The 24,414-nt window shown below is 45.9% G+C and overlaps 2 protein-coding genes across 3 annotated transcripts in view; one reads left to right on the forward strand and one right to left on the reverse strand.

Annotated features, from left to right (window-relative positions):
* The window catches only part of CHD1L (chromodomain helicase DNA binding protein 1 like), a 24,552-nt gene extending 18,527 nt beyond the window's left edge, over positions 1-6,025 (reverse strand). Inside the window, exons 1-4 of one of the 2 annotated variants that reach the window (XM_082076190.1) lie at positions 5,914-6,025; positions 4,066-4,178; positions 3,202-3,308; positions 1,184-1,298 (exon numbers count right to left, since the gene is read on the reverse strand). In XM_082076190.1, coding sequence (XP_081932316.1) covers positions 1,184-1,298; positions 3,202-3,308; positions 4,066-4,089 — 246 coding nt within the window. In that variant the 5' untranslated portion in view covers positions 4,090-4,178; positions 5,914-6,025. Of the gene's footprint in view, positions 1-1,183; positions 1,299-3,201; positions 3,309-4,065; positions 4,179-5,421; positions 5,592-5,913 lie in introns of those variants that run through there. The other variant, XM_082076189.1, reaches the window with a different exon arrangement.
* LOC309453061 (uncharacterized protein) lies at positions 5,584-24,292 on the forward strand. The gene is made up of 20 exons (XM_082076191.1): positions 5,584-5,850; positions 5,934-5,990; positions 8,515-8,552; positions 9,810-9,950; positions 11,882-11,944; positions 13,074-13,194; positions 13,620-13,712; positions 14,734-14,894; positions 15,996-16,081; positions 16,300-16,383; positions 17,589-17,651; positions 17,794-17,871; positions 17,964-18,052; positions 18,796-18,832; positions 20,093-20,241; positions 20,457-20,519; positions 20,843-20,918; positions 21,579-21,663; positions 21,845-21,932; positions 22,489-24,292. Exons 1-20 carry the CDS (start codon positions 5,695-5,697, stop codon positions 22,597-22,599), a joined length of 1,839 nt encoding a protein of 612 aa, XP_081932317.1. The 5' UTR covers positions 5,584-5,694; the 3' UTR covers positions 22,600-24,292.
* The last annotated feature ends 122 nt before the right edge of the window (positions 24,293-24,414 follow it).

Raw genomic sequence — 24,414 nt, forward strand, 5'->3', positions numbered from 1 at the left:
CATACGCTTCAGCAGGTTACTCTAACATATTACAACAACCTAATAGTATCCCAAAGTGTAGACATTGCTTGCCCAACTTCAGATTCATAGGAAGAGAAATCAGGTCACTCAAGAGAAATCCTTAAAAAGCATGGAATTTTATCATTAAAAGCAGCAGAGACAAGAAAAAATCCTAGCTAAGTGAATATTTCAATACAGACAATTGCCTTCTTGGACTTGCTTCAGTATGAGCACCTCCATTTATCCCATTTAGGACAAGGGTTATCACCGCTACCCACTCCCACTTGTGCAACGTGGAAAAAGATTCAGGTTCAGTGTTGTCAGCACAGGTCACACAGCTCCCAGTGGGAAAAGACCATAAAATACTTGAAGAGAAGGAAAGCAAAAGGGCAAAGGAAGATCAGAAGAGGAGGAGGGGGTCAGAAGGAGCTGTAAGAGACGCTTTTAATCAAATTTCAAGTTCATGAGTTTGTTAAGAGATTGTTAAAATAAAACCAAAGTGTTGGTATGAAGTAACACCCAAGTGGGACTCATAACAGAAAAATAAGGGCTTTTTCCCACTCCAGATAACTAAGCACCAGATCATGCCAAGTCCAAAGCAGTGACCAAGGAAGCAACCCTATTCTGGTTGGTTCCATTTACAGAAGGACAGGACCTTCTCAGGAGACCTCTGATCAGATTCTGCACAAAGTCCTATCAATTGCAACAGGAATCTCAACATTTTGCAGTCCAGGAATGAAATATTTGTCTGAGGAGGGCATGCTGAAGAGAGCACAAAAAAGGCAAATGCTAAGTGTTCTTGCATTACTTGATTAACAGAATCTTAATAAACATAACACATGTATATTTCTATTAAATATTAGAGGTCTATAAGGCACTATACAAAGACAATGCCTTTTTCTTTCTCCATTTAGCATCAGCTAAAGATGGACATGTGTCTGTGTTCTTTACTCAAGGTGTGATACAGCTATGCAGTAAAAATGGAATTCAAGTAGAGTATCTTAGGGACACAAAATCTGCATGAATTTACACGAGTTGGTGAAATGGGTTACAGACTAGAAAAATCACTGAGGAAGGTTAGAGACGAGTACAGAGGACAATACATGAGCTGGGTGGTAAAGAGCAATGGAAAAGGTGAGGAAAAACTTGAGCCCTCCTTTCAAAAGACAAAGACATCATGTACCTCATATGTTGTCAAGAGTGCGTGGAAGTGAGACTGATCTTTGAGGTTCTGCTGCAGTTTGGGTCGTTCCTCCTTGTTGCCTATGTATGTCACAAAGGAAAGTCCTGGAGCAAACCTGTTGTCAAGAGAAAGACAGAACAAAAACAGTGAGCCTGATCTTTCATGTGTTTATGATCCTGGACCCCATTTTATGACCCTGGACCCCAATACCAAACATATCTACTGCACAGATAATGAGAACCTCCTGTCCATTACGCTACCCTCCCATGAGATGCATCTGGATCTCAAAATCTAACCCTTTCCTGACTAATTTGCATCTCAGGTTGGCACCTCAGCTCCTGGTTCTGGTTTGGACAAGTCCAAAATAAACTGCATTGTTCTATGTCTCGAAGTCCAAGGCAGATGACTGAAAACCAGTCTCATGGCACATTTGCTATCCTGAACTGAAAAAGCTCATGAGAAGCAGCGAAATGAATACAGTTTGCCTAGCTGGGATCAAAGAATTGGCCTAAATCATGCTAAAACAAAGGCAAACAATGACTGCAGCAAACAGGTCCAAGTCAGGGCCTCAAGAATCTATCCTCTTCATCAAAAAAAGCAGATAAAACCAGTTCTACAGAGGAAGAGTTGGGATCTTAAAATTCTTCCTCATTTAATTGCACCACTGATATCTGCCTAATGTTCCTCCTGGGCAGCTCTTCACTGCTGATCTATGAAGGGAGGAACTTTCCCCCAACTATTCCAACCGCAAGTCTATCCAAATCAGGCCAGCTCACTTCAGAATGTAACCTGGACAACTTCAGACGCCGAGAGACAGCACTGTCCAACACCCTCTCTCTTAAAAGGAAACTTTGGGTTCCATCTTAATGTATGCATTCTGGGCACAGCATATGTGCCATCAGCAGAGTCATTGCACCCCAGTGAAGATGGATTGCATGCACAGATGTAATGTATTTTGCATGCACATGTGAGCATGCCAAGAAAGACGCTGGGTCTTACCTTTCATCGTACAGAATCCTGGCTGTCTTCAGCAGATTTTGCCTAAGAGAGGCTGAGCATGGCGGGTTACAAATGAATAAAAAATACAGAGCTAGTGGGGGCATTTGGCCTGAAAGTCAGCCTTTCTTTTTCATAGCTAGCACGTTCATTATTTGGATTTAGTTTGAGAACAAGAGATAACACCCCAGCACAGAGTTAATGTTTTTAATTGCTCTGGTCTGAGAGCCGAGGACATTCTGAGCTCTGCCCACAGGTGTGAAGCATCAAGGAAAGGGGCATGGATGGGGCAGAGCTTGACTGACATCCAGACTGGTCAATAAGAGTATTCCATCCCATTAGTGTCATGCTTCAGATTTAGGGAGAGTTGCTCTTCTGGGTTGCTCCCCTTTTCTCTTGGTCTTCCGCTATCTCTTGCTCTCTCTGGGGTGTAGCCGGGGGAGGTCTATGTGGGATGTTTAGTCCAGCTTTTGCTATTTTGTGAGGCCTCTGAGCCTTTCTGCCTTTTCCCTCTTTATTTTTTTTGCCATTGGGGACCAGGTGCTGCTTGCTGGGACTGGCTGCTCAGTTGTGGATGGAGTTCGTGCGGAATTGCCTTGAGTATCTTTTATTTCTATTTTTTATATATATATGTGTGTGTGTGTGTGTATATATATAAGTATATATTTACTAGTAGTGCATTAGTATTTTGTTATTTTCTTAAACTGTGTTTATCTCAATCCAAGTTTCTCCCTTTCCTTTTGATTCTCTCCCCTACTGGGGGGGTGGTGGGGAAGAGCGTGAGTGAGCAGCTATTGTGGTTGTATTGCTAGCTCAGGTTAAACCACAATACACATATACCACAGCATTGTAAAGGCTATGCATTAACTGCAAGTGGTGTTTGCATTGGTCTGTTGTTTTGGTAGCTTCCTGTTTTACCTTTTTTCCTTTTGAAAGGAAGAAAACTGTTGGACTGAGCCCAACAGAATCTTTGCAACTTGCTGTGCAAGAATATGATGAGCCAGACAACTACTGAAACTTACCTCTCCAGTTCCTCCTTCCAGTTGCTCAGAACAGACAGAGGACAAAGTATCAGAAATCTCTCTTTGTTTGTTATTTTTTTTGTCAAATAAAGGAGAAGAGAAATAGTCTAAAAGGCAAGAAAAGTATTTTTTTAATAATAAGAAAAGGGTTAAACCCAATAACCTGAACCTGCCTAAACTGTCTTCCTCTTAAGTTTTTTAGCTGGTTCCCACCAGCTCTCTAGCACAAAACACAGCTAAGAGAATGTCAAGTGAGATCCATCATCAAGGACAAAGAAGTGACCTTGCTATCTGGAGACCCTTTCCAAAGACTTTTCTTCACCGTCACAAACAAGAAGATCTACCATACATCATTTTTAAAAATACCAGTTTGTTATTTAAAACCCATTGAATACTATCAGCTGAACCAAAGCACAAACATTTTCCAACAAAACTGAAACCCATTAAAAAACCTACCAAAAAAAAAAAAAAGCAGCACTGAAAAATTTACACCTGTACATTTTAATCCCTGTGTTGACAAACACAAAAATCATCTTGCTGCATGTTCATCAAAATTACATCAACCTCTCGTTACTAACTATGTATTGTCCCTTCAGGTCTGCACACTATCAATGACACATTCAGATGTCCATCTAAAATGACCACTTATCTTTTTACAAAACACTGAAACCTTTTTGGAGTGTCACTCAGGACCTCACAGGGATTTAAAGTGATTAAGAAATGAAATAATGAGGTTTGTCTTTTGACTATGGACTTCAGGATGGGGCTGTTTAATTGACCAAACATTAGGGTGATTTTCCTTCATTTTGGAGAAACACTGGGCTACATTAGACAGTGATCATTTTCCAGAAGGAGACAACATACCTGACAAGTCTTCCCAAGACCCATCTCATCACCCAGGATACAGCCATGCTGGACTTTGTAGCATTGCACCAGCCAGTTTACACCTTCTATTTGATAGGGACGAAGCTTAATGCCTGGGAATAAAATAAATTGGTTACATTTACATAGTTATCCAATACACTCCATACACAATCAGACCTTGAAGCCACCAGAAATGGGTCCTGCACAACAAGGCCTTCCCAAACAGCAGCCTTGTGAGAAAAGTTTTCAGCAGAAACTGGTTTACCCTGCTGGAGAACAGAGACACCAGTGTTACAATAAACCCATTAAAGTATATTCAGGAACTTGTACCCACAAAAACGCCCCAGGTCATTACAAAAGCCTGTACAAGGAACCTAATCTGATATTTAATCTGCTACTTTGCATTCCTAAAAGACGGCTTGATTTTCAGCTCCAGCCACTTTTTTAAATATATAAGTACTATATCCAGGGACATGCTTTAGGCTACCAGTAACAATCTATCTACTGTTGTATAATAATCATTTCTCCACAAGATGTTATGCAGCTTTCCTGCACTGAAGCGAGGGCAGACCTGAGCTGTAGGTCACTGTAGCTACTACCACCATTGCAATCCTTATTATAGGGCACAATATGCCAAAAAAAACCCCACCAAACAAGTCAAGTAGGAGTTCTGAAGATCCTTCCCTGTACCCACACTCAGGTGTCGTGTGTTGTTAATAACATTGCGCCATTGCCGCCCTCTCCTCCCTGGGGACACTGTTAAGTGGGTGAAGTAACTCACCAGCCAGCAGGAAACACAAACCCAAATTAGCAGGGGGACTGAAATATGGGCTGCCCGCGGCTAAGGAAAACGTGCAAGCAGGATGGATTGCCTGGGCACTCTGCTTTAACATCTACCCTTCGGGTAGCAGAAAGCACTTTAAAAACATTCACGCTCAACATCAATGCACCTCGGGCCCGACCGACTTTGCCCTGTGGATCAGCTCCCGAAGCACAGAGCTGTCTAAGGCTGCACTGGGACACCGCACGGGTAAAAGCCGGGCCCAGGGAGCCAAGTCCCGGGTCTCAGCTCCCACTTAACTGCAAAGCCGATGAGCGCACGACTGACCTGGGGAAGGTTTGCACGGAGCAGCGAGCACGGCAGTACCACTCCGTGCAGCAGCTGTAGCGCACTTTTACACGTCCGGGAGCCACCTTTATTTACACCTTGATTTATTTTAGGCCCGAAGGCTGTTAATGCAGGGCCCCTCCGCCGCCTCCCGCCATCCTCGCACGGAAACCGACCCCGCGACGCGCGTTACCGCTCCCTCCGCTCCCGCTTCCCCCCGGCAGCCCCGGGTCTGGCGGCCCGCTGACCTGTCAGACCCCACCGGTGAACGTCCGCCTCCTCCACGCCCGGACCCGCCGCCCGGACGCTGGCGCCGCGGCGAAGCGCCTGGAAGAAGCGGGACATGGCGGTCGCCGAGGGAGGGATGGAGCCGACGGCTTGTCAGGCACCGGCGCTCCCCGCGCTACTCCCGCCACTCTTCGCCCAGCAGAGCGCAGGCGCCCTCGGTGCGCGGGCAGGCCCGGCCCGCGGGCGGGGCGAGGGGTGGGCTCGCCGCCGCCGGGCTGGGTGTCAGAGCCGCCATGGCGCCGCTGCTGCTGCTTCTCCTCTCGCTGCTGCCGGCCGCTGCCGCCTATCTATGCTGCGTGCGGCGGCACACGGGCAGCGCGGAGGCCGTGCTGCGCCGCCGGGAGCCGGGACGGGCGGAGCCGCCAAGCCGCAGCCCGCCGCGGGACCCCGTGAGCGCCGGGAGGGAGGGAATGGGCGGGTGGGCTGCAGCGGGGAGCGGGCGCAGTGCTCACCTCTCGCCTCCTCTCCACAGTGGGCACCGCGGCTGTGCGGCACCTGGCTGCGCCTCTTCGTGCATGTGGCCAACACGGTGAGTGAGGGCGAGGCGGGGTCGGGGTCGCCGCCCCTGCCGGGCGACTGACGGCACGGAGGGAGCCGGGTAAACAAGGCAGTAAAACCTGCGGCTGCTGGGGGAAACCGGCCAGGACTGCCGGGGGTTGCAGAGGGAGGAGGTCTCAGGGGGAAGTTTAAACTCGCGTTTGTAGGGGAGTTGTGGGGAAGTTGTGGTTCTCTGCGTGGTTTCGGGTTCATCCTGTCCCCCGGGTGGGATGCTGTGGGGGAGAGCTGGTCTCTGCGGTGGGGCTGTCATGAGGGTCCTCTGGTATGGAGAGCCTGAGCTGACATCAAACTCACAATACAGCTGCCACCAAACTCACAATACAGCTGCCAGCAGCCTTCCTCAGATGTGAAGGGATTCAGGTCCCTCAGTCCTGTGAGTGCGGTTTTCAGGAAGGTGGTGAAAGCACCTGTTCCCCCAGAACTCCTCCACGAGTGGGCTTTGTGGTGTCTTTCATAGGATCACAGAATAGTTTGGGTTGGAAGGGACTTTCAAAGCTCACCTAGTCCAACCCCCCTGCCATGAGCAGGAACATCTTCAACTAGATCAGGTTCGCTTGGAGCCCTCTCCAGCCTGGCCTGGAACGTCTCCATGGATGGGGCATCTACCACCTCTCTGGGCAAACTGCCAGTGTTTTACCACCATTGTGAAAAGTTTCTTCTTCATGTCTATGCTGAATCTCCCCTCTTCTAGTTTAAAACCATTACCCCTTGTCGTGTCGTAACACACCCTTCTAAAAAGTCTCTCCCTGTCTTTCTTATGAGCACCTTTAAATTACTGAAAGGCTGCAATAAGTTTTCCCCTGAGCCTTCTCTTCTCCAGGCTGAACAACCCCAACTCTCTCAGCCTGTCCTCACAGCAGATGTGCTCCATCACTCTGATCATTTTTGTGGCCTCCTCTGGCCCCTCTCCAACAGGTCCATGTCTTTCCTGTACTGAGGTCTCCAGAGCTGGACACAGGACTCCAGGTGGGGTCTCACCAGAGCAGAGGGACAGAATCACCTCCGTTGACCTGCTGGCCTCGCTCCTTTTGATGCAGCCCAAGATATGTTTGGCCTTCTGGGATGCAAGTGCACATTGCCAGCTCATGTTCAGCTTTTCATCCACCAGTGTCCCCAAATCCTCCTCCACAGGGCTGCTCTCCATCCCTTCATCCCCCAGCCTGTATTGATACCAGGGGTTGCCCCGACCCAGGTGCGGGACCTTGCACTTGGCCTTGTTGAACCTTATGAGGTTCATATGGGCATACTTCTCGAGCTTGGTGAGGTCCCTCTGGATGGTTTTTGAGCCTGTGGGTTGATTCCTGCCAAGACCGGTGTGGAGGAGGCACGGCCACTGTATAGCAGGGTGCTGCGGGGAGAAAAGCCTCTGTCCCTTTGGCAGGGAGTGCCCTGCAGCATCATCTGCCTGAAAGCAGGTGGATTTTGTTGCTGCTACTTGGCCTTTCTTTTTGCGCTGGTGTCAAGGTTAGGCATGAAGGTCTCATTTCAGCAACATGACCTGTTACAGAGCTCAGTGCCTGGTTGAATCTGGAGTGAAGGCTAGTGACGGGCTCTGCCTTTATTTGTGAGAATACTTTGCAAGTGTCTTTCTTCCAGGATATAATAACCAGAATACCTTTTTACCCTTTGTTTTGTGGCTGTTTCTGGTACGTGGCCCTGGGCTTGTTTCCTTTCCTGGCATCCCCCTTGGGTGAGGGGGACACACATCATCTCAGTATGTTACAGGATTGTGCTGTTTTATATTAGATGCAGGTTAGGAGCAACGCCTTTCCAAAAAGAGACTGTAATTCTTATGGAATGTGTGAGGCAATATATCGCTTCATGGATCTAGGAGTGTGATCCTTGCTTCAGACTTGTACTGTATTTGTACATCCCTTAATATGTTTTCAAAGTGTGTTGTTGAGCTATTAAGACAGGCTACAACAAGGCTGCTCTCTTTGGGACTGCTGCTATTGCTACACTGGGAACCAAGGTATTCAGAGTGTTTTCAGCTGCCTGCTACCATTGAGCCTTCAAATTTCTGATGCGTTTCCAAGCTCACTTGTTTTACTGCAGGAGCTGGTTGAGTGACAGGAAAGATCCTAGCAGTGGGATAAACAAATAATAATAAGCTTCTACCTTATCCAATGTTTGCATAATCTGTGAAACATGAAGAAGGAAATGGATGGGTGCTATACACGTGCCTCTTAAGAGTGTTGCAGCCTGCAGCTGCAGGCTTCCTGGACCAAGCCAGGGAAGGACAAAGGCAGGAGAGACAGAAGAATACTCTCTTTATAGTTATATAAATATGAGAGGTGGGAGGGGAAGCATTTCAGCCCATTTTGTGGCCTGAAATACAAGTATTTGCGCTATTTTTTTACTGCGTAGCATTGCATGCTCTGTAGGGTGCTCTGAGACTCCAGCAACTGTGAGCACATTCAGTGTTCCTTGTCTAGTGGGGAAGGTGTTCAGGTCAAAGTTGCTGCAAACCAGTGTTTCTGCTTACTTTCTTCTAGGCTTTTGGACAGATCTGGTTACTGCCGTTCTTAATAAGGTAAGAGTGTGGAGATTTTCCCCCTCTCCAAGTGGTTGGGTTATGTTTGTTGTTTTCGGTTCATTTGGTTTGTTTTCGTTTGTTGTTTGTTTGTGGTTTTGTTTTGTTTGCTTTTTAAAGGTGCTTGCATTGCACACTGCCTACAGATTATCTGAAATGACCTTTTCTAAGAGGGAAGCTGCATGACGATTGGAGAGTGAGCAAGATTATTTCATACATGTTTTTTACCAGATTATATTTTTTTAACTACTCTGGTTTGAGTGGGTCTCTGTCACAAGAAATCAACTCTTTTCACACTGGAGCAGGTGCATAGAAACCCAATTTGCTGGCTGCCTTTTGCTGAAGAGCAATCTTTCTTTCAAAGCTTGTGGATGTGCAAATCTGCTGTGTTTATCACCAGTAGTGATAAAAGAATAGTAGTACTGGGGAAATGACATGAAGTTCAAAGGTTCTGGCGTGTTCTTTTTAAAGATATTAACTATTTTAAGCCAGCCTTTTCTCCTCTCTCACTTACGTTTTTTTTAGAAACTGTGCTGTCAAGTGTACGTTGCACTGAGAGCCATTCAGGTAAGAGGTGTGAGGAACCTCAGGCTCGCACTTGGCTCATGTAGTTTGCTGGTCATTTAATGGGTCATCTGTGCAGATCCCAGGACACTGAGAAATGTATTACACACAATTTGTACGCCAGCGTTTTTACTTGGGGCATGGGCTTTTTGAGTGAATCGAACCCAGACAAGTGGCACTGCTGTTATACAGCAGATCATTCCTTGACATCTATGACAGAGCCTTGACTTCCTTGCTTTATGTGTTCCAAGCACTGGGCTTGTGCTGCGATCCCTGTTGTATCTGGTTGCAAACTATGTTGAAGCAGGTCATGGAAAAGCCTGAAAAGATTCTTGTTTGAACAGGATTAGTACTTGAATGTATGGTATTATGAACACTATGAATTATACTATTTTCTCTTTTTGTTTTCTTTCCCATTCTAATTAAGTGAAGATTTTCACCCTTTTTTTCCCAGCTTGGGTTTACGGAGGCCAATTGGCCTTATGTCAAGAGGTAGGAGACTTTATTAAACAGAACAGATTTGATGCTGCCTTTTGGAAAGGTGTGAGAGATTATCTTGTAATGGTTGCAATTCCCTGCTGTGAGAGCAGACCACTAAGACAACATGTTCTTGCATAAGCTTCCCTCTGAACAATCTGAAGAATTAGTCATGGTAGAGCTTGCAAACTCTAGCAGTGACTGTCTCTCTTTCAGGCTGAACAACTTCTCGCTCATGCGTTCCCTTGACATTCATGAAGATCCCACATTTATCCCAGAGGTTGCTGCAGAGGTTACAGAAGACAAGTCTGAGGCTAAAAGCACTTCAGATGTTATTAAGCAGCTGATAGAGGGAAGGTCAGTATGTGATGTGTAAGAGTGGAGTGGAAGAACACATGTGTTAGCACTGTTACATTAGTGGGAACCTGCTGTTGTCAGTAATATGGATTAAAATATTTTTCCACACTCAGCTACTTTACAAAACAAATAGTGCTGTTAGTCCTCTTTCCTTTTGTAACTTATAAATCACCGGTAGTTACAAGCAGTGTGAAGTATTAGGCTTTGTTAGATAGGTTGCTTGGATAAATGCCTGTTAAGCTTCTTGCTTGCAGCCTATGCTTGATTAAATCCTGCTAGATTCCAGGCAAAATGTTACTCAGGCTCGCATGTCTCACTGATGTCTGATGCTGAGGTGGGAGCAGCTGGGCTGCTATGAATGTTCTCCCCATCTGGTTTTGGTTCTTAGTTGTGGGCCTATTGAGTAGGTACTGAAAATGTCTATGAGCTGCACTTTGTTAGTGTCTCAGAGAGTGGGTTCTCTGTATGTATCTCGGCTTTTAGCAGGACTAAGTTTGTTCCCTACTTGAATTCTTAAGCTACAGCAAGGAAGAACTTTAATCTCCTTCGCTTTAGAGGGAAGGATATATTTCCTGCAGGCGTGGGTCCTGGTGAGTGCAGCCTTCTGGTCTTGTGTCCCCAGCTTTTCCAGTGATACATTGAGTATTATGGAGCAGGTTACTGGAGCCTTACCTCTTCCCTCCGTAGCACATTGTGGTCCCGTACCATGTCCTATTCCAGGATATGACTTCTGGTTTAGGTGATGATAGGGAGATATCTTAGAAGTAGTAATTGTAGCTAGCTCTTCAGATGATCTTATGTTCATTCTGTTGTGATGAGAAATGGTCTATTTCTTATGTGCTAGAGCCATCAACTTAGTTTTTAAGCAGTTTGCTGATGTGTATCCTTGTGTATGCTGCATAGCACCTTTTCCTCCTCCTACACCACACACTGGATGTGCTGCTGGCTATCTCTGGATCAAACTTAGAATGATAGAATCATTTCAGTTCAAAGAGACCCTCAAGATCATCAAGTCCAACCATAACTTAACTCAAGTACTAAACCACATCCCTAAGAACCTCATCTGTATGCCTTTTAAACCCCTCCAGGGATGGTGACTTCACCACTTCCCTGGGCAGCCTGTTCCAGGGCTGCACAACCCTTTCCATGAAGAATTTTTTCCTAATACCAAATCTAAACCTTCCCTGGTGCAACTTGAGGCCATTTCCTCTTGTCCTGTCACTTGCTACTAGGGATAAGAGACCAACACCCTCCATGCTACAACCTCCTTTCAGGTAGTTGAAGAGAGTCCTCAGGTCTCCCCTCAGCATCCTCTTCTCCTCTTCTAAACAGCCCCACTTCCCTCAGCTGTTCCTCATCAGACTTGTGCTCCACGCCCCTCACCAGCTCTGTCGCCTTCCTCTGCACTCTCTCCAGCACCTCAGTGTCTTTCGTATAGTGAGGGGCCCAAAACTGAACACAGGATTCAAGGTGGGGTCTCACCAGTGCCGAGTACAGGGGAATGGTCACTTCCCTCATCCTGCTGGCCACGCTATTCCTGATACAAGCCAGGATGCTGTTGGCCTTTTTGGCCACCTGGGCCTACTCCTGTAATGCTGGAGCAGTGAGTAGCCAGTGTAAACCTGGAATAAATTTTGAACAGTTTAATGACTGCTGTATTGTGATAGAAATATGAAGGAACTAGAACATGTCAGCAAGACTGACCCTTTATTTCTGGGGCATCCTAAGTGTGTCTGGTGTCTGGCATGTGTGCAAGGAGTTCGATAGAGTGTGAGCTGAAATGTGTGCTCTAGTAGACCAAATGGTGACCAGCCAGTTGACTGTGAGTGAATGATGCCCAGCCTCCATTGGACTGTGATGCTGAAGTCTACAGGTCCAAACAGAGGTGGCTTTGATGGTTCACAGTTGCCTCTTTAATCTTTTCTTTGCAGATCTGATTCTGCTAGCAATGGGTTTAGCTTCAAAGGGATCAAAGACTACCTGGACTGCTACCGGTAGGTGAAACTGTGATCTGGAAACAACCTGTCTCGCATGTTCACCTGGTGCGGGCTGCTACTGTTCTACATGCTCTCAGGCATCTCTTTGTTAGGATTGTCCTTTGTTAGGATTGCCATTTAACATCACCCTCTACACTCCTTTCCCTCTAATAGAATAATGAAGGAAGGCCAACCAGGAGAGCTGGCATAACTTTTACAAATCCTGCAAGGATATTTAAATGCTGTTTTCCTTGGCTGATGGTCAGTTTTCTGTGGGAGACATTTCTACATACCTTGTTTGCCCAAACGTGAGTGAGAAGGGGAGGAAGGTTCATCTGGATGATGCAAGTTGCACATACTGTGGGTCTCTGAAGAATCTCTTGGTTCCCCAGCTGCTTGTGCTCCTGTGAGCAGCCTGCTTGCTGTTACCCTGTAAGGGTGTCCAGCTTCGAAAGAGCTGGAACCACATCCCTGACTGAGGCTCTGCAAGCTTGTTGGCTGCTCAGTAACTCCTGGTTGCCTGTGGATGTGTGCTCAGATAAATTCTCTTGTGCTCCTAGCACTTGTTCCTCAAGGGCCACCTCTGCCAGCAGGCTGCGGCCTTGGAGCAAAAGGCATCCGCGGTCTGGTGTTATAGACGCATCCTGACTGTGAGGCTTTTGTGTCAGCCAGAGATGTGTTCGTGGTAACATAGCCTCTTACCAGGAGGGAGGGAAGACCTGTTTGTTGAAGGTGGGCTATGACAGTACTGCTGGGAGCCCGTTCTCAATAACCGGAGGCCTGTATAATGGGGGCTAGCCTCTTGGTCTTAGTTCATGATACTGCGAGTTTCATAGCCTCAGGCTTTCAGGAGCTTGAGGACTCCCTGTTTATCTGATTGTACAGGAATATCTGGGTAACTCTTCTAGCTCTTGCCCCTACTCTAAAGGGTTGGGGATGTAGTGTGTAGGCAAATTCTCCCCTTAAGGAAGGGAGTCTTCCATCTTGGTGGTGTTAACTGTGTTGAAATCATCACCGCACACAGATTCGTATCTAGTTCTTGTTTACAGCTGTGACAGCTGCCATCTTGCTATGTGAGAGACAAACCCTGTGTGTGGATGTGGTGCGGGGGTCTTGTAACAAGGTCCCAACTTCTCCTGTCCTGTAGGAGTGGGAAGCTGACGCCATCTCAGGTAGCAAAGAACATCATTGCCACTCTGGAGGACTGCGACAAATCCACGCCCCCACTCAGAGCGATAGTGCAATGGGACCAGGAGCAAATAATGCTGGTAATGTCTGCCTTTGCTAGGAAAGGAGCCTTTGTCACCTCAAGAGCAGTAGCATCCATTAGAAGGGGCAGAAGTTTTTCTTATATATTGCACAGAGAAATATGTACATTTTTTCTCCCTCTTTATGTGGAGGACTACAAACAAGTTTGCTTTCCATCCTGCAGAGAGAGGTAGCATTAAAGCAATCTGTTTCCTGCTGGACAACTATGTTTAAAACAGGACTTCTGTGCTTATATGACATCCCTTAGCATAGATGCTTCCAAGTGGTAGTTGCCCATAAGCATATGGTGGAAAAAGGAAGAAACAAACTTAGTTTGGCTTAGTAGCAGCCTGAGAAAGCCATTTTTGGTATCCATTCTGATACCAGTAATGACCTTCAGCTCAAGTAAATATATGTAACATACAGGTTTTTTTTCTCTGTGCAGATGGCTGAGGCCTCCACTGCTCGTTACAGGAATAAATGCACCCTGTCTTATCTGGATGGCATCCCAGTGTGTCTGAAAGAAGAGTTCAAAGTGGTGAGTTTCCTTGTCTAGCTATCAGCTCATGCTGCAGGTGGTCAACCTTGTGACAAGGTTTTAAGACCAACTCCTCAGCAGAAGCCTGAGAATATGCTTCTAATAAATGGTAGTATGTGGGTTTGTAATTAGTAGGATTAACAAGTTTTGCCAGGTGAAGACAGATCTTGGGTACAGCAGACGTGTTCTATATCTTGTGCTGATCTTTTTAATCCATGTGGAGTAGAGGGTGGGGGTGGGAAACAGTCCCTCTTGTGATGAAATGAGAATTTATAAAAGGATCTGTAGCGGTGGGTGTAACTGTTCTGCATTTCTCAGGCACTGACTCTGCTCCACTGGCAAAGTGTCTTACCTTAAAGGACATGTGTCAGAAATATGCAGGTTACTTTGAAAATCCCCACTGATGAAGAGTTGTGCCTGTGGCCTAACAACGTTACTATTAAATACTCCTGGCAGTGTCGTCAAGCTGTTGTAGGTTCTGCAGAGACCTACCCGTAGGGTAGGAGTTATGTTTATTATACAGATTCTTCCATTGCTGCCTTGGAGTAATAAGTATACCCTGAAAATTAGGCCAGCTGGTAGTTTGGCATTCGTCTAATCTTGGTGCCTTGCTTCAGAGCACTGCAGATCTGAAATGCTGCAGCTCTGTCCATAGAAAAATGGAAAATAGATATCCTGTGTGCTGTGGGTCCCAGGTGTCCTGCAGCCTCTGGATACAGCAATTGAATTGCTGTAAGAAGACAGACTTCTTGGCCACCTAGGTGCTTTCTGCTTTTTTGTGTCATGGTATTAAAAGGACTCCTCTGCGTGGGAGAAGGACCAAATATTGAAGAGTTAAGTGTCCCTCCTAACAGAAACCAACACAGGATGAGTTGAAGAGTGAAACTTCCTAGCCCTTACCTCTATGGGTCCTAATGTCTGGAATCTGTTGTGGAGTGGAAGTGCGCCTGTGAAGCACGTACGTGTGCCTGCCTACCTTGCCAGGGTTTTAGAATGAATAATAAGGTATCTTCTTGCTAAGGTACCTTACCATCAGCGAGTGGGAACAGTGTATCTTGGGACAGAGCCCGAAACAGAAGATGCTACTGTGGCCAAGAAGCTGCGAGAGGCTGGGGCTATCATTATTGGAGTGTCAAACATGCATGAACTAGGGACTGGAACAACGGGATGCAATCCTAATAGGTAAAAATCCCTCTCCCCTCTCTTCTGCCCCATCTAGAAAGACCTAAAAGTCTGTCCAAAACTGGCAGAAAATGATACAAAAAGAAGGCAAGCATGTGAGAATAAAACTGCCAGAAGCACCCTGTGGAGGGAGAACCCTGTGGGTATGAAAACTCAGCGTTGTAGATTAGAGGATCGGAGTAGCTGTGCAAGTCTGAAGGCTTCTGAAACCAAAGGAAGGAGAGGGTCCAACGGGTGTCTGCTGAGTAAGGAACTTGGTTTGCCAGGCCTTTACAGGCCTAGAGGTGTGAACATATACAGGATGAGTGGTAGAAAAAAAACAGTGACAGAAAGGAAATAAATAGTAACCTAATGCTCAGTCACAGTAATGGCGAAAGGCCCAGAACAGTGAGAAAAGGTAAAATCATCTCAGCAGAATGTAGTGTTTTTATTTCCTAGCTAAAACAGGAGTTTGCTTTATTATTGCAAATTCTCCAGCTATAGCCAAGCTGAGAACTGCTGTTCCAGAGCAACAGCCCTCACAGCCTTGATACAAAGCCGTGTGCAGGGCCACGCTTTGTGTGTGTGCAACTGGGGGGAACTGGGGCTCCCCCTCAGCTGCAACAACATGCCAGGGCATTTCCTCACTGTGTGAGGCTGGCTGGACTCTGTGCAGCCGGCAGCTCTCTTTGGTGTCTGAGGACTGGGGCATCTGGGCACTTTTGGAACTGCTGCTCTGGGATAAAGGGCAGAGCTGGGGGTGCTGACTTGCTTGTCTGTAAGAATTGCTGGCCACCAACTGCTCCACCTTTTGGAATTGCGTGATGCGCTGTGACGTGCAGTCACGGTACAGTGCTGTCACAGGCCGAAGAGCTGGAGCATCATCCTCTCTTGCTTTGAGTCTGCTTCTTTTGGATAGGCTGCTTATGGTAACAAGAGATCGGACTGCGAGGCAGAAGTCTTTTATACATCTTGTTTTCGAGGGGCATAGCATTATCTGGGATTACATGGTATCTCTTTACTAAGATCAGAATCTCTGAGCTGTGTTTCTGGATCTTTCCCTGCCCTGTAGTGCACATGGTCCTTCCTAGGAAAAGCTTCAACATTATTTGTCTGCTTCAGGTACCACAAGATCCCTCGGAATCCCTACAAGCCTAACCACTTCACAGGTGGGAGCTCCAGTGGGTCAGCAGCAGCTGTGGCGGCAGGTAGGTGGTTCTAAGCAGAGTTCAGGAGTGGTGGGAGGAAGGTTCTGAGCCAAAGTACCTCAGGCATTTGGTTTTTATGAGGGTGTTTAGAAACTGGAGTGAACTCCTAGCTGAACAGAGAGCTCTGTGTGCTGTGTTGGCTACAGCTGCTGGTAGAATGGACAGGACAACACTATGTATTTCTGATCACAGGCCAACGTGTGGGTTTTTTTTTGTAGGCCTCTGCCCAGTGGCTATTGGCACAGATGGAGGCGGCTCTGTGAGGATTCCTGCTTCTTTCTGTGGTGTGGTGGGGCTGAAAGGTAGAGACCTTTAATAATGGAAGTGGGTGTATCTTGTTTGCTGTATCAGATAGAATGCCACAAACAAGTCAGGCACAGTCCATTAATTCCTGTCAAGCAAAACTTGACCAGAGAGACTCTGGAGTACAATACCCTGAGAGTCATGTATTGGCCTGGCAGCATGGAAGTATTCTCAGTACTGGCTATTGAACAGATGTTAAAAAAAATTTACTTCCTTGAGTCAAATGCTAAAGAAAACATGCATGCAGCCTTTCTACCCACTCGTCCATCTTCAATCTTTCTTCTTTGCTGGGAAGTGTTCCCAGCATAGTTGTGTATCTGTAATGAGCTGGTGAAAAACATCTCCACCCACAATAGTTTGCCATCACCCCAATTATATGGAGAGGCTGATGCTGCTCAGATTTGTTTCTGGTAAGTTAAACCTGGTAATAGGCTTCTTTGAAGCCAGTATGTAGCCATTCCCTCTTATCTCAGTGTTACAAGAAGTAGCAATGCAGTTTTTGCAGTAAGAATTAATGTTATGAAGGAGAATGTGCAGAGGACCTAAGAAATGCATAGGGCAGTGTCTACAGCATGGAAAGTGGCATGGCAGGATTATCACTTGGAAGAGATGCTGGCTTTTGGGAATGATTTATCATTCCAAAGGACCTCAGCTATTTCATGTGAGACTCAGCCATTACTCTGTTTTTCCATCCTTCTATATGTGATCAACTTGATTAATCTTGATTCATCTGAGGAACTTAATGATGACGATGACAAAAATGTTACTGATCAGAAAGGCAATAAAAGTACTCTCAGAAGACAATTGGTGTTAGGCATGAAGTCTCATTGGTGAAGTGGGTGAGATCTCCCGGGAGGGTGGTATCTTGTGCTGTTGATAATCCTGCTCCTGCTTCTCCATCCTCCATACCATAGATGCTGCTTCTGCATATTTAAATGCATATATTTTGAAACATCCCTGCACATATTTCCCCTCAACTAAATAATTTATTATGAGGGAAACCAGTTTCACTATTCGTGAATGAGTCAGATCATGGTCAGCAGAACAGGGTACTGAATGATGAGTGACTGGGCTCCAAAACAACAAACCTAAACGTGACTGGCAGGGGTGTGTTGCTAAGTGACTGGGTGCACCAAAAACACCTAGGTCAGATCTTACCAGGAACTGCCGATATCTAGCTAACTGCCCCTTTCTTTTTCTCTAGGTACATTTGGGCGCATCAGCTGTCACGGCAGCTTGCCACTCTCCTACTCCACAGTCAGTGTAGGTAAGAGGAACTTGTGCTCCACTTCAGGGACCTTGTTGTATGGTGTTCTCACAGGGGAGGCAATCTGTGCCTACAAAAGACCTAGGGAGGAAGGTATTATTTACCCCTTGTTGCATTTTTAGAACTGACCTTTCCTTCACAGGCCCTATCTGTACCTCAGTGGCAGATGCAGCCATTGTCTACAGTATCCTTGCTGAGCCAGATCCGCTGTATCCATATGGTAGGTAAGCCCCCTCCTTCCCTGAGCCCAGGTGCTCTGCCTTCCTAGGGGAATCCTAGATAAAAGGAGGAACTCTTGTTTGTTCCCTGCAGGACTAAAACAGCCCAAAGCAACCCTATCTGATATGTGTGCTCCTGACCTGAAAGGCCTAAAACTGGGAGTGGACTGGACATTTTTTAAGGTGCGTGCCTGTTCTGTCTCTGTCTGCTGCTTTGGAAAATGAGATTTTTAAAGGAGTTCAGTGCATTCACTGTTCTCTTGCTTGTCATCATTGGAGCTTCTCATATTTAGTCCTATAATTGGAAGAGAACATAGCATGGGTGAAAACATTGACAGGGATAGGTTTTTTTGTAAGCCAGCCTTTTGACTAAAAGTCTGATGGAGGCATGAGGAAAGGTAACGACTGTACAGCTGATGGTGGTATGCTTCCTTATATTGCTGTTTCCATTGGAAGCAATGCTTCTGAGCTGATTATAAAGGGCAGTTAGTTTAAAATCAAATGAGGAAAATTAGTGTGTCCATTTGCTGACAGTGCTGTAGCTGCTGAGGTCTATTTCATCATTCCAATGTAGAAACTGGGCTTGCAAGCTAGTACTGCTCGGCAATTGTAATGCAGCCCCACAAATGTGGTCATGATTTCTTCCCTGGAGGAAAATAAGGACTCTTTCTGTCTCTACCCAAGTGCAAAGGAGGAATATCCTCTCTTCTGGAAAAGACAACCTTTCCTTTTCCTTAAGAGCATGACCTGCAAGCTGTTCTAGATGGAGCAGCCAGTGTAAGGCAGTCCTGAAGGGCTGCATTTCACTGCCATTAGGGACAGGAACAAGGAAAGCTCCATGAGGACCCAAGTCCTGGCAAGTGTGCTCACCAAGTAGAGGAGGGCAGTGACTAAAGTCTACTTAGTTCTTTCCTCTTGTTCTCTAGGCATGTGATGCAGAAATCCTGTCCATCTGTGAGAAAGGTAAAGAGGAAAAGGTCGTAAGTCTCTTATTCTGCCTAATGTCATGGTATCGCTTGGTGCTTCTCTTATGTATGCATTAAAAAGATCTCGCCTGAGGTCCTAAAAGGCAGATGCGTAAAGAGGTCTGGCTAGAGCAACAGCAGTAGCTTTGTATTAGGGAAGCCCTCCTGACTGCTGAGGGTTAAAAAGCTCAGCAGTTGTAGGCTTGTCAGGTTACAATGGAAGAATGCAGTCCAGTGTGCTAAGCCTCTGTCTGTATAAAGACAGATCTGTGCTCAGTAATACTTACTCTGCAAGCTTAAATGGTAAACGACTTTTAAGGGAGGGACTTGTTTCACAACATAAAGTTCAGTAGGAAAGACAGGGCTGGGTATTTTTTTTTTTTGTGATATAACCCGTCGTCTGGTATTTCCCTGAAATCAGCCAAATGGTGCCTTTAGGATAGCTTTGTCAGACTTTAGGCTTAGCGGAATTGACCCGTGGGGGTGGGGGGAAAAAGACTACAGTGCCTGGTCTAGTAGTCGGCCTCCTATGCATTGGAGCTGAGATAGTTCACAGTATTCAGGCTTTGTTTGCCTGGATTTTCTTCAGCCTCCTTATTTCCATAGAAACACTTCTACATGCATAGAGTTTTCTTAGGAGAGATGCACCATAAGCCAGTGAAATAAGCAAGCTTGAGTATTTGTGAAGAAGTTGGGGTCAAAGAAAGGAGGTGATTGTTTTTAAACCGCAAAAGATTTTATTTTTCCTGAATTTTTGGTGTTCCTGAAGTGCATCAGGATTTACTGAACCGTACTGTTGACCTGATCTCTTGAGTATCCCCTGCATTCCTCTACCACTGTGGTTCAGAAGAGGCTTTGAATTGGAATCTCATGATGCTAAATAATCACTTTGTACCTATAGAACACTGGTCATGTCGAGTGCTCAGGGAAGCATTGTCAGTCCACCTTTACTCTTTGGGTTAATTGGGCAGCTAGAGGGAGGAGAAGAACATGGCCAAAATGTAGCAGATAAGTTAGGAACCTGTTTGAAAGCCCCCTACTCCTGCCCTGTTGGAATACTGAGATCTGGGTAGGCTGAAGGCTTTTACTTACAAGAAGCAGCTGCAGCAGGCTGCATGCCACATAATGAACTGAAGATGCTTGCCTTGTGATGCCCGATGGCGTCCCTGACTTCTCAAGGGGGTGGGGATTCACAGCCCTTGTGTGAACTTGGGTGAGCTCAGGGATGCTGTCTGTGCTTTACCTGTTGTGCACGCAGCTGTGGAGCACCTGCAGAGTTTGGGAGCCAGCGTGGTTGAACTGTCTCTGCCAGAGATGGAAGAAGTGCGAGTAGCACATGTAATCTGCATTCTCAGTGAGATGAGGGACTTCCTGCAACCTGACTTCAATAAACATTTCCAGGAAATGGTAAGTAGCAGTAGCTTGCATCAGTGCCAGTAGTTGTCTCAGCTGATACAGAACATGTTTCATGTCAGTGAGAAACCTGAGGCTTTCCTACTTTTTCTATGACAAACCACCTGTTGGATGACTACTGATACAGGAGAGCAGGCCTGGAAGAGAACTCCTGGGCGCTCACATTCAGTTTCTTGCAAGCAGAGCCACGATCATGTTCTCTCTTTCAGAATTTGGACACTCGGGCTAACCTGGCCTTGGCTTCCCAGTTCACAGCTCTGGATTATATTACGGTAAGGAACATACGGTGGTGAAGGCTGAAGGGAGGCATCTAGCAAAATTGTAAGGGTGGGGTAAAGGATTCTCTTACCTTCTCCATACACGTGGAAAGATACTGCTCAGCTGTACTGCCCTTTGCTCTGTAAGCTTGCTGAATGGTGGGGCACCACAGAGGACATGACACCTGGGCTTGGTGTCCTGCCTCTTGATTCCAAACTGCAGGAACGGTGTCTTCTTTTGCAAAGGCATAGGCTCTGATGGGCAGAGTTTGTCAACATCAAACATGAGCCTCATGAACCAAGAGGGCTTGGTCAGACAATAGTCTCTCTGCTTGCAGGCCAATCGACAGAGAACTCGGAGCATGAGATTTTTGCGAGAGATCTTCACCACAGTGAACTGTATCCTTACACCAGGTATTGGCAGTCTTGGCCAAAGAGCTGGTCCCCAACAGCTGTATGGTGCATTTTAAAAACAGTCACTCCTTTAACTTTCCCCCGATTTTAAGAGCATCCCTTTTGTGCAAATACTTTGCTGTGCCCCAAACCTTTAGGAGATAATGCAGCCTGGTTTGAAAGACTGCTGTCTACTTCTGTATTTGCTGTGTGTTTCTAGACTTCCTGCCTGCACCCATGGCAGTGAGAAACACCTTACTGGTACTTGAAACACAAGCTGCAGAGCCAACACATTTACACAGGAGGGACAGGACATCTACTTATGTATGCAAATGTTCTTGCTCCAAATAGAAACTTAACTGCTTAATTCATAAATCCCAGCAACCTGACTGCATTCCAGGAGTGTGGGTTTGCATCACCAATGTATATCAAACATGTGGCTTTAATGAACTGAGCTGTTCCTTAAAGAATGCCCACTGCCTGACTCTTCCTTTGCTTGTTAAGCACTGGATCGGGTTGCCTAGAGAGGCTGTGGAATCTTCATCCCTGGGGATATTCAGAAGCCATTCAGACATGGTCCTGGGCAACCTGCTCTAGCTGACCATCCTCGAGACAGAAAGTTAGACAAGATGACCTCCTGAGCTCCCTTTGAATCTCAGTCATTTTGTGATTCATTTACAGCTGTTGCTTGCACTGCCCCAAGAATCTATCAATCTGACCTCGTGACTGGGAGCAGCGATATGTCCCTCACAGTCCGGTCCATGAGGTAAGAAGGGGTGCTGCTTGCACTGTGAAAGCAAAAGTTTGGGAACAACTTCAGTTAGCTGCACTAACTGAAGGAGCTCAGGCTGTAGAGCAGGAGAGAGAGATCCTGGCTGCCTCTCACAAAAAAAGATGCCTTTGCTGCTGTTTCAAGGCAGGAATGCTGATGACAGCTTTTCCCGCAGGTTCATGCAGCTTGGTAACTTCACTGGGATTCCAGGCCTTGTAGTCCCCATTGGATATTCTGCTGCTGGGCTTCCCATCAGCTTCCAGGTGAGTATTGGCTCATTGTGTATGCTGGGTCACATAATCCCCAGCTGGCTTTGTCCAGAACCACTATAAGCAGGTTCCTACTGTTCCACACAGCACACTTGAGGAGGTGGCAGGCACTGGTAATAGAAGTTTTAACTCGTAGTTGAAGAGATTTGTCACAGTGACTCACTCCTGAATGGCAGGGGGACTTTTTGGGTATATGGGAAACAGGTTTCTCTGTTTTCCTGTCTACTTGCATCAGTACCTAGTATTTGTCACTACTCTTTCCTCTCTTTTTCCTTTTTCTCATTTCTGTACCTTCTTTAAGTCTTTCCCTCTTGAAATGGGTCTCACATGAATGAAAGGTCCATGTCTTGTAATTAAGAGTCACACAACTGCTTTTATCTCAAATGCAGTTCTGGGATAAAAGGGAAAAGCATGTGTCCTTCAGGTGCTGTTGAGACAGAGTCACGAAATTATGTTTTCCAGGGCTTTCAAGAGCATCTGATGCTACCATTTTTTTTTTTTCTTCTTTTTCCTCTTCCTTTCTCACTCTGCCTCTCTCATCTTCTCACAGGTCATGGGAAAATGGTGGGATGAAGCTGTTCTTCTGAGGATTGGCCTGAAGCTAGAAGAGTTCCGTTGCCAGACCAAAAAACCATCCATTTATTATGATGTCCTCGCATGATGGAGTGACCAAGATGGGGAATAAGTTGTGGTTTGGTTTTTTTTTTCCCCCTGACCTGACCAAGTATTACAGTGGACTTGTTTTTAGTGTTCATCTAAATAAGGTTTAGTAGCAGGTCCATTTGTGGAATGGGCAGGAACCCTCTTCTAAGCAGGCACTGACACTGAGCAGACATAATTTCTGCTTTCTGTTGGTTATTGCATAGTCCAGTTTACACTGGGTAGACCAGCTGTGCTAGTTCATTCCTCACTGTGCTTTTGCCAACAGGAGAAGCTGCAACTATCTTCTGCAATGTCTTTCCACGTAGGAGTCTTGTGTAAAGATGGAAGACACTTTCATCTACAGGACTGCATGCAGGCAGTTCATACTGCTGTGTGTGCAAAAGTACAATCTCTAGACCTTAAAGCTTCTCACAGAACTCCTCTTCATCCAGGACATAACCAAGGTGCTGTTTTGAGGGGGAGAGGCAGCAAGTAATGCCTTGCTCCCTTGAAATGAGGAGGATCTTGACACACCTATAATGAGGTAGTGTGTGTTTTGGCCCCTTACTTAATCCCTCAGAGCAAAACAGAAAGCCTTTAGCTATAGAAGTGTCACCGTCCTTCTGCCCCTTATCCTGCAAACTGCAAGGGGAGGAAAAAGCAGAGCACGAACCCTCATCAGCTCTGTGACCCAAAGCCCTAATTCAGGATTCTGGCTTTGCTGAGCATTTCTACTTCCCAAGCTAAGCCTTGGAGAGCCTCTTCTCTCACACTGGTTTCTTAAGTATAAGCCTACTATCATTTAGGTGTCCAAATGGAAGAAACTACTTGGTAATGCTGTGAAATCCTGTTTACGGGGTGCTGAGCCAGCTATGACAAACAAGTGATGTTTGTAGGAAGTGCTACTGAGCTACTGCAAGAATTGAAGCTGGGTGCAAGAAAGCTGCTGCACAAAACCATGTGCAGCAAAGAGCCTGGTCTTGATAAGAAGCCAACCCCCTCTTATCCAAAATGTACTTCCTGAAGTAATCAAGGCAGAATAAAGACATGGATTAAAGATGAGGTTATACCACATAACGCATTTCTGTTTGGTTTGGAGTAGTTTGGGGTTAATGCCCAGAGGCATCTCCTGTTGCCTGCCTCATCAGGTATCCTGGGCTTGTGATCAGGCTGCTGGAGAAGCTGTCCTACAGCCAGGAGCAGAGACGATTGTTGTATTCTTACTTAGCTTGGAAGGAAAGAAGGAACAGAAAGTAGTTGCAGTTTCTCCCAAACTCAATACACTTTGTTTGGTCTTGATTTTCCTCACATATATCCGCTCTTTAAACAGAGCTAGCACTTTACTAATAGCTAAAGTTAGGTCAGATGGCATCTGAATGGAAGGACATTGCATTGTCATCTACTCCTTCATTACCTGACTTAAAGCATCAACGCCTCCCATCAGCTGTCACCAGCATCTGCAGTTAAATTTATTATATGGTGAATATTGTCTTTTATCTTCAATTCCTCTATGTGATACTGCCACAACTGTTTTTTCACTAGATTCCAGTATAGTTCAGCTTTATGAAGAACAGTTTTAAAAGCAAAGTTTTTCCTCTGTTATTACTGATAAGTTATTAAATACTATCAAAATACCTTAGAGTGAAATACTACTGAAGTGCATTGTATAGCAATAAGTGTTTGACAAGAATAAACTTCTGCAAGGAACATTACTGCTTGAAGGAAATGGCTGAATATTCCCTAATTTAATGCTATTACTCAGGGATTAGAGATGGATGTTTATTCAATTACCATCCTGCTAGATGAAGCTATTTATTTCAAATCCCCTCCTAAA

Source organism: Streptopelia decaocto (assembly GCF_964273445.1).
Source record: "Streptopelia decaocto genome assembly, chromosome: 1".
Classification (NCBI taxonomy): Eukaryota; Metazoa; Chordata; class Aves; order Columbiformes; family Columbidae; genus Streptopelia; species Streptopelia decaocto.

Excerpts from the sequence above, each read along its gene's own strand:
- LOC309453061 (XM_082076191.1), top strand. The coding sequence starts at position 5,695 with ATGGCGCCGCTGCTGCTGCTTCTCCTCTCGCTGCTGCCGGCCGCTGCC. Across the intron at positions 8,553-9,809 it reads TTACTGCCGTTCTTAATAAG|GCTGAACAACTTCTCGCTCA; the intron begins GTAAGAGTGTGG and ends TCTCTCTTTCAG. Across the intron at positions 20,919-21,578 it reads GAACTGTATCCTTACACCAG|CTGTTGCTTGCACTGCCCCA; the intron begins GTATTGGCAGTC and ends ATTCATTTACAG.